Source organism: Syngnathoides biaculeatus, chromosome 7 (genome assembly GCF_019802595.1).
Source record: "Syngnathoides biaculeatus isolate LvHL_M chromosome 7, ASM1980259v1, whole genome shotgun sequence".
Classification (NCBI taxonomy): Eukaryota; Metazoa; Chordata; class Actinopteri; order Syngnathiformes; family Syngnathidae; genus Syngnathoides; species Syngnathoides biaculeatus.
This window is the reverse complement of record NC_084646.1, coordinates 14,165,486-14,174,729: the sequence shown is the minus strand read 5'-3', so window position 1 is coordinate 14,174,729 and position 9,244 is coordinate 14,165,486. Positions and strand designations below refer to the sequence as shown.

At 44.2% G+C, this 9,244-nt stretch overlaps 1 protein-coding gene across 1 annotated transcript; it reads left to right on the top strand.

The window, feature by feature from the left end:
* Positions 1-2,772: 2,772 nt before the first annotated feature.
* s1pr3a (sphingosine-1-phosphate receptor 3a) lies at positions 2,773-7,568 on the top strand. The gene is made up of 2 exons (XM_061826243.1): positions 2,773-2,954; positions 3,846-7,568. The coding sequence occupies exon 2, from the start codon at positions 3,959-3,961 to the stop codon at positions 5,129-5,131; it is 1,173 nt and encodes a 390-aa protein (XP_061682227.1). The 5' UTR covers positions 2,773-2,954; positions 3,846-3,958; the 3' UTR covers positions 5,132-7,568.
* The last annotated feature ends 1,676 nt before the right edge of the window (positions 7,569-9,244 follow it).

Sequence of the window (9,244 nt, the reverse complement as noted above, 5' to 3'; positions counted from 1 at the left end):
TGATATTATTGGAGAACGTTAAAAAAAGAAATGCTGGTGTTTTAAGATACAATGACTGTCGGAGTATGCGAATAATCAAAGAAAAAGTGGTTAAAGTGGACAAGATTTTCTTTTTCCTAGTGGGAAAGGTCTGGTCTGAAGCCATAGTAGAAAGTGCAGGATGAGATGGTGTGTCATTTTAAAAGTCCACCTTGGCACAGCCTGATCCAGGATGAAAGCACAGACAATACAGTGCACAAAAAGCTAATTCTCTATTTTAAATATAGGAGGCAACATAACATTAACCTTAAAACCATTTGATTTGGGAGCATCATCCCCTCCCCTCGTCTTCGGTATCTCGTGAGAGGCTGGCTGCTTGAAAAGTAGATCTTGGGGTAAAAATGTCTGGGCACCCCTGTGTTAGGGTGTCAAGCCATGTTTACATTTTAGTCTCTGAGTTCACGTTAGGGTCTCTTTTTAGGGTTTCTGGTGTGGGTTATGGCACAACCTTTGGGTCAGGGTTTCAAGTTAGTTCAGCCCGCCAGTCAAGCCACGTTTAGGGTTTCATGTCAGGTTTTGAAGTTAGAATTACGAACACCATCGAGCCAAGGTCAGCGGGAGTGCGTAGGCGAGGTTGTAAATGACCTGTCAGAATTTGCGGACATCCGTCACTGCGTGCTCAGGGTAAAGTCAACAGCTCTGAGGGTCGTTCATGTTGCTCCAACGCCGGCCTGACGCGAGCACGGAGGGACAACCCACTGACTGTCAGTAGATTGGACACTGAAAGACAAGACAGAAAGACCGGAGAATTCCATTGCAAGTGTAATATTTGTAAATGACGGACGGTTACTGTGAAATGTATTTTGGAGCAGCAGAATTGTGACTCCTGAATGGAAGCAGCTGTGGATCAACCGCCGCTTTCACCCCACTGCCACATTTATGAATGACAAAGTGCGACTCTTCCATTCCACTCGCATTCCCGCGGCCCTTTTGGTCCTGTCCAATGGGAGAGGTCTGACCTATCTCATACACCCAAGTGATAAACTCAGTCAAGTCGTTTGTCACTTTGGAAAGGAAAAACAATGACACGTCAAATTGGAGAAACATTCACGAGGTTGGAACTCTGCTGGCCTGTGCAGAGGCCACAAATTCCCCATAAAAGGAAAATAAACACATTGGCTCTCCTTTTTTATGCCGATACCGAGATAAAAATAAACCCGTTGACATCGGGCTGCTCTGAATGAAATGCATTCGTTTCTTGGATGGCGGCCTCCGAAGGATCTATTTATTTATTTATTGGTGGGTGAGATGTCACATCCAACTACGTCTGCAATTATTTTATTATTGCGGTTATGGTTTGCAGTGGTGGGGCGCTTCACTGCATCACGTCGAGCGGTTTCCAAAAGTTTGGTCACCGCAGTAACATAAGAGAGGGGCAGCATATTAGGATAACTGTGCACATCAGAAAAACACCACATTAGAAATTCTTGAACAGTGAAAGTCATAAAGTACGTTAACAAAAGTGCTGCTCAAAAGTGAACATAAACATCTCTGGTGCTCGTTATGATGCTTTCAAAGTTATCAAATATCGTTGCTTGCCTGTCAGGGGATAAACTGATAATCCATCCATTTTCTTAGCCGCTTGTTCTCACAAGGGTCGCAGGGAGTGATGGAGCCTTTTATTCCAGCTGTCAATGGGCACGAGGCAGGGGACACCCTGAACTGGATGCCAGCCAATCGGAGGGCACATGGAGACAAACAGTTGCACCCACAATCACACCTAGGCGCAATTTAGAGTGTCCAATTAATGTTGCATGTTTTTGGGATGTGGGAGGAAACCGGAGTGCCTGGAGGAAACTCACACAGGGACGGGGAGAACATGCAAACTCCACTCTGGCGGGTCCGGGATTGAACCCGGGACCTCAGAACTGTGAGGCCAATGCTTTCCAGCTGATCCACTGTGCTGCCTAGACTGATTAGATGGTGGAATTTTTCTTTCTTTGTTTTTATCGATCATAATGATAGATTTTAAAATGCAAAATCATGTGTACTCGGTTGAGTTCATTTCAAGTGGATTTAATTTTCAATAATGAATATAACAATGAGCAAAGGAATGCATAAATCAATGCGTATGGAATTGTGAACAATTCCAAATACTAGTCAGTGTTGGCACAAAACATCCTTACGGTTGGAAAGAATTAATAATTAAAAAAAGAATAATCATCACGAGTCTGATAGAGCATCTAAACTTTATTTTGCGTTAATTAGAAGCTCTTTGTGGAACTGGTTAATTCTGCACAAAACATTGGAAAGCGGGTGGGTAAACCTTTTTTATCCAATGAATATATTTAAACATTTGACATATTTTAGTTTATATGAATGCATTATCATTATCAGTATAATAGATTAGTACATATAAAGATTTAACTGATGTCTTTCCTCTCATGAAATCAATAATATTACTCTTTTCTTTTAGTCTTTCCTTTGTTACATTAATACATACAGCACTTTTGTACAATATTTTAGAATTTGTCGAGGGCATTTAAATGATTTTACTATTTATTCTAATTATTTTCCCATTATTATGACTGGAGTAAAAACATTTGTTGGTGCACATTCGATTTCCTCTCCAAATGAACAAATACGTGTTTAAGAAAAAAATGTGCCTGAGTTAAGACCAAAAGTTATCTGTGAAGAGAGTTCCTGGATGTGAACAAACAAAAATGTTCAGCGTTAGGGAGGAGCTGCGGGCGCAAGAACCGCCCCGCGTCACTGTGAGAGCACACCGCCGTTTTCTGTGAGCAGGAGGACCGACCAAGCGCCCTCCAAAAACTTCACACAACTTTTGCCAACGCGCTTGTGACTGGGCGAGCGGCAATTTTTCTTCTTCTTACTTTAAAGCGAGGGGATATGTTAAAACGGGGAGAACAGAGCAGAACAGACAGCTTTATGGAGCAATGACATATTAAATTCTGGTGAGTATTTTCTTTTTCTTTCTTCTTTTTTTTTTCCTTTGTAAAGAAAGGCTTCCATCCTGTGCCCAAAACAACACTAACCCTGAATATTTTTTTGTGCTGCACTCCACTTGCAGTAATCGACTTTTTTTTTTACTATTTTTTTGAGAGAGATGAGAAAACGTATTTTTTTTACACTTGACTAAGACTGAAATATGCATATACATTTTTCCCCCATTTTTCATAATTTTAGTTAAGTCTGATGTTAAGCTGTATAAAATGACAAAGTGCAAAATACCATTAATTATTTTTTAAAAATCCGATCGGGGTTGTGGCAGTTTTTTTTTTTTTTTTTACCAGTTCTGCTCTAGAAAAAATAATCAGGCTCCTAATATAAGATATAAATAAAATCAGGGGTTAATCATGTCACCATGTTACATATTGGATATGACTTACTCTGGAATTGAATTATGCATTGATGCATTTTTATGATGGAATGAAACAGAGGACTTTGAGATGCTCCCTCTGTGATTATATGCACTGTGAGGGATAAGTTTGGGAATTTAATTCAACAGAAGGAAATATAAAAATATTTATACACTGCATTCTGACGGGTTCAGCACAGACTAAAGATTTTTTCCCTCTCTCTTTTCTTGGGGGGTGGGGGGAACAGATCCCCCCCACCCCCCAAAACATATTAGCACGTCATCACCACGTATTCAATTATATTTCAGGTAATAATTAAACAAAACACTTTTTGTAATGTAATTACTGTATATTTGGTGTCAATTTTGCGCAGATTTTTTTGTTATCCGTTTCCTATCCTATGGGAATACTAGAGGTCCACTGTATTTAAAAAAATTTTATTCATCACATCAGTTTTTGAATCCTACCTTTGCATGTGATTGGCAGACCCTCTGGAGGAGGCTGTAGTAGGATGCCAATCCCCCGCGAGTCCAGTGCTGTGGCGCCCCCTGCCGTGTGAGCGAGGGAAAAGAAACAAGGCTGGAGGGGCTCGAGGCAAGATGGGCAACGCGCCGGAAGAAGGGATGAACATGGTGATCGTGGCCCACTACAACAACTCGGGCAAGTGGGAGCGGGCCCGGGGCGGCAGCCCGTGCAAGACGGCCGTGCTGCTCCTCATCTGCGTGCTCATCGTCCTGGAGAACCTGACGGTGCTGCTGGCCCTTTGGAGGAACAAGCGCTTCCACAGCCGCATGTACTTCCTGATCGGCAACCTGGCGCTGTCCGACCTGCTGGCCGGCGTGGCGTACGTGGTGAACATCTTCACCTCGGGGAGCAGGACCTACTTCCTGACGCCGGCGCAGTGGCTGGCCCGGGAAGGGAGCATGTTCGTGGCCCTCAGCGCGTCCACCTTCAGCCTGCTGGCCATCGGGATCGAGCGGCACATGACCATGGTGCGCCTGCGCCCGTGCGAGACGGCGAGCCGCGGCCGCCTCCTGGGCCTGCTGGCGGCCTGCTGGCTCGTGTCGGTGCTGCTCAGCGCCCTGCCCAGCCTCGGCTGGAACTGCTTGGACGACCTGGACTCGTGCTCCACCGTGCTCCCGCTGTACGCCAAGAGCTATGTGGCGTTTTGCATTAGCGTCTTCAGCGCCCTGCTGGTGGCCATCGTCATCCTCTACATCCGGATCTACCGCCTGGTGACGTCCAGCGGGCGCAGGGTGAGCAGCCGGCCTTCCGAGTGTTCCCTGGCCTTGCTGAGGACCGTGGTGATTGTTCTCGGGGTGTTCGTGGTGTGTTGGGCGCCCCTCTTCCTGCTCCTGCTGCTGGATGTGGGATGCAGCCCCGACGGGTGCCCCGTTCTCTACGAGGTGGACTGGTTCATCGCCCTGGCCGTGCTCAACTCGGCCCTCAACCCTCTCATCTACACGCTGTCCAGCAGGGAGATGAGGGCCGCCTTCTTCCGTCTGCTCTGCTGCTGCCAGAGCGGCGCGGAGTCCAGCGGGACGCCCGCGGCGGGTAACCCCAACCTAGGCACGGCGGGGCCCACGGGGGAGAACAGCAAGAGCAGCATGGGGGGAGGAGGAGGAGGGCTAGGAAAGGCCGTCTTGACCAGAGGGGTGAACTCGGACGTGAAGCACGGGGATCCCTGCGCCACCGCGCTGCCTCACCCGGCCGGGCCCGCCGAGTTGCTGTCGGCCGTGCTGGTGAAGGCGGGGGCCCTCAGCAAGTTCTGACGGGAAGCACCTTGAGAGAGGCCACAACATTAGCTACACCTGCACTCACCAACATTTCTAGAGCCTCGGCACATAGCGCATTTCACGTGACAAAAAGCTCACAGCAGACCACCCAACAACAAAAGAGAAACCTCCACTAATCCGACCTACGATCGACGCACAGTTTAAACCAAAACCCCCAAAACTCTTGGATATCATTTTAATCTCATTTTAACACACTTACGTGGCTTACAGATGTAAAATAAAAACACGCCACAGCGTGAGTGTGCATGCACCGAAGAGTCTCCTACCTTCCACCGACAACCCAGGCTAAATTCTGCTGCTCGGCTACATAGAAAACTTGACTTCCAGCGCACTTCCTTGAGACCAGCTCATATTTAGACAGCGTTTTGGCAATAGGCGAGTTTTTCAGTGAATAACAGAAGTCACATTTTTAAAAAACATAAAAATATGAATTCTTGAAAAGGCATCAAATGAAAAGCATATCAGGCCCACCCAACAATGTCCTTCATTTTTTTTGCTCATTGGATTTGTTCTTTTCATTTTGTCAGATTGCCAAAAAATTGTAGTTTTTCTTCACATGAACTACTTTTGCACGTCAACAAATTCCTTCTGAAAATAAATTGCTCAGATTATTATCCATAATTTACAATTTCAAATTGGATTTAACGTTAAAAATATGCATCACTATAAAATCCAGAACTACTGTATGATGTGGCACTCAACGATAAAGAGTTTGACGCCCAATGTTTTTTTTTTTTTTCCCTAGAACCCAACCTCAATTATTCATTGAAAAACTCACCTTGTCTGTCCTGTTTTGTGCTTGGATCATAACTTTGTCTACGTCGTTTAAAAGTATGGCTTTGCGCCATCTTGGTTGTTGTATGTTGACATGTGGGGAGTAGCTTCATTTCTCTGTCCCCTATTCACAAATGTGAAATGTGGGCGTGTGTGGCTAAACAAAAAGCCGATGTACAGCACGAATAGCGGGAGGTGAATACACAGATTACTTGTACCTTAAGCCATCTAGCAGAAGAGCCTTTCATTGTTTTGTCACTAATTGTAGGAAAGAATAATATAGGGACCAATCAAGTGAAATTGTATAATCTCCCCAAACGCACGATGGCGTCGCAGTGATTAGGAGCCAATGAGGTCCAATAGTGAGCGGTATCAAACTTTTTCTTTCCGAGAGTCCCTTTCACAGCGACAGTTCACACAGCTGTTGCGAGTTGACAAAAACAAAATGCTTGGCGGCATAAACCCAACATTACGATTGCGTTGACACCTTGTTTCACAAAAATATACGAAGTTCTCACTTGAGAACTGTGGGACAAAAAAAAAAAAAAAACTATTAGTGAAAAACAATACCTTTCACTCTCACACATGGCAGACGTGAACTAGCAAAAAAAAAAAAAATAATAAATCCCTTTCTTCTTTTTATAAACACCTATGAATGTAAATTAGGATCTAAACCAAAGGCAGATGCGGGATTTGGTTAGTCGCCGCCCCACGTGGCCCCAGTGCAAGTGGACTGTAACTGTAAACCATGGAAAACATCAAGTTTGGAAGTCTTTATTCAGACAATATTGGATAGATGTTTATGAAATGTGGGAGCCCAAAGTGTACGGGTTTAAAAACTAATCCAGTCATGACCTGCTCCACTGCTGACATTTCTAATATTATATAGCTTAATCCATCCATCCTTTTTCTTAGCCGCTTATCCTCACAGGGGTGGTGGGGAGTCCTGGAGCCTATTCGAGCTGTCGACGGGCCGGAGGCGGGGTACACCCTGAACTGGTTGCCAGCCAATAACAGGGCACATAAAAACAACCACTCGTACTCATAATTACACCTGGGGGCAATTAATGTTGCATGTTTTTGGGATGTGGGAGAAAACTGGAGTGCCCAGAGGAAACCCACGCAAGCACGGCGAGAACATGCAAACTCCACACAGGCGAGGCCAGGATCAAACCCGGGTACTCAAAACTGTGGGGCTAACGCTTTCCAGCTGCTCCACCGTGCCACCATTTCTAACATTATGTAGCTTAATATCAAAGCTATTATTTTACCACAGTTACATAAACTCATCCTAACACACCCCCAAAAAATTGCAAAATGAATTCCTCAAACCTTTTTTTTCTATTCCCTTGGGGCCCTTGCAAGGTCCTATAGAAATCTTTTGATCCAGCTTTTGTATTGGACGGGGTGTTCCTAATGTTTTGGCCTCTTATAGCGTTGAGGGTGACAATGCACTAGGGTCAGTGTTGTTTGGATGAAAAAAAGAAATAAATACATCCAGATTCGAGACTTATTAAAGCCACTATGTACAACAAGTGTAAAGTAAACTTAACATGTTTGTATTTAAAGAGTCATTTTCATGGACTTAAAAAAAAAACAAAAAAAAAAAACAGTACCAGTCAGTGCTAGTGCTTCAAAGTTTTATGGCAGTTTTTTTTTTTTTTTTTAATGTAGAATCTATTTGGGCACTTTTTTTTTTTTTTTTGCGTGTGCTATATGCAAACCTCTCCCACCCCACCCAACTTGACTAGTATTTATTTTCTGTGAAAACATTTGTTGCTTGATAGTATCCCTGAGGTCAATTTTGTGCTCTGTGTGCATAAAAACCACCACGGTACTGGGACTGTTAAATGGGACGATTTGAGAAAGGAAGACAAAAGAAATGGAGAAAATTATTATGATTATTATTATTTGAAGAAGAGACGAGGATGCTGCTTTTGGACTTACCACTACCGGTGCACAAACCTGTTTGTCCTGATGGCGGCGTCAGAGCACCATATCTCAATTCTCTGTTTTTCCGCCAGAATTTGTTTTGGTTTTTTTTTTTGTTTGTTTTTATGTTTGTGTTTCCTCATGAGCATGATCTAAAAACCACTACGACATCAACTAACCACTACTAGTAATTAGCAGTGTTGGATGGAATGATTTCATAGTGGTAGTCTGGTGCCATTATATAGTTAATAAAATTAAAAAAATCCCATTTTGTGTTGGTCAGATTTGAACGTGTTTTGTTGTATGCGTGTGATAAAATAAAATCATTTTGCAAACACATTTCCAAAAAGCAGACAGCAAAGTGTTAACATCACTGATTAGTGAAGATTATTACATATGTGCATAAACAATATTTCATGCAAAAAGATGTGAATTCAATTCATATTTTTTTGTTTTTTGCAAAGGTTTGAGCATCTATGGCTGAGAGTTTGCCGTTTGTAGTACATTGCAGCGTAAAAAGTAAGAGTGACATTTCACGCTCACCTCACTCAGAGATTAGTCCTCGTGCCGCGCCTTAAATTGTGATGTCAGGAGAAAGCGGGGATGCGAAAAGCACAACCTTCTCTGGGATAAAAGGTGAGCTACTGTCGGTTTCCTCGTCACTCACGCTTGAGTGTTCCCTTCCTCGCGTTTGCCTGGGACGACGATGGCATTTTGCCATTTGGAAAAAGAGGAAATGGTGCAAGGTTCAAAGATCGATCATTGCTGAGAGTCACAGATACAACAGTCTGTCAGCTTTTTTATACATTGGCACATACAGTGGGAATAAAAAGTCGAAATACCCGTGTTCATCCATCCATCCATTTTCTTAGCTGCTTATCCTCACAAGGGTCACGGGGAGCGCTGGAGCCTATCCCAGCTGTCAACGGGCAGGAGGCGGGGTACACCCTGAATTGGTTGCCAGCCAATTGCAGGGCACATGGAGACAGACAAACAACCACACTCACAATCACACGTAGGGGCAATTTGGAGTCTCCAATTAATGTTTTTGGGATGTGGGAGGAAACCGGAGTGCCCGGAGAAAAGCCACGCAGGCACGGGGAGAACATGCAAACTCCGCACAGGCGAGTCCGGGATTGAACCCGGGACCTCAGAACTGTGAGGCCAACACTTTACCAGCTGAGCCCACCGTGCCACCCACCCCCGTTCAAATGCCATAGAAAATGTGATCAAGATAAATCATTTCAAAACCTTTTCCACTATTGTGAACTATACTCACTTATACTCAACCGCCAATTTTCAATGCATTCGAGGGGATGCAAAATGTATCTGAGATATTGTGGTTGCACAAATGTGAACACCCTCTTTGCATGTGGGGATGCA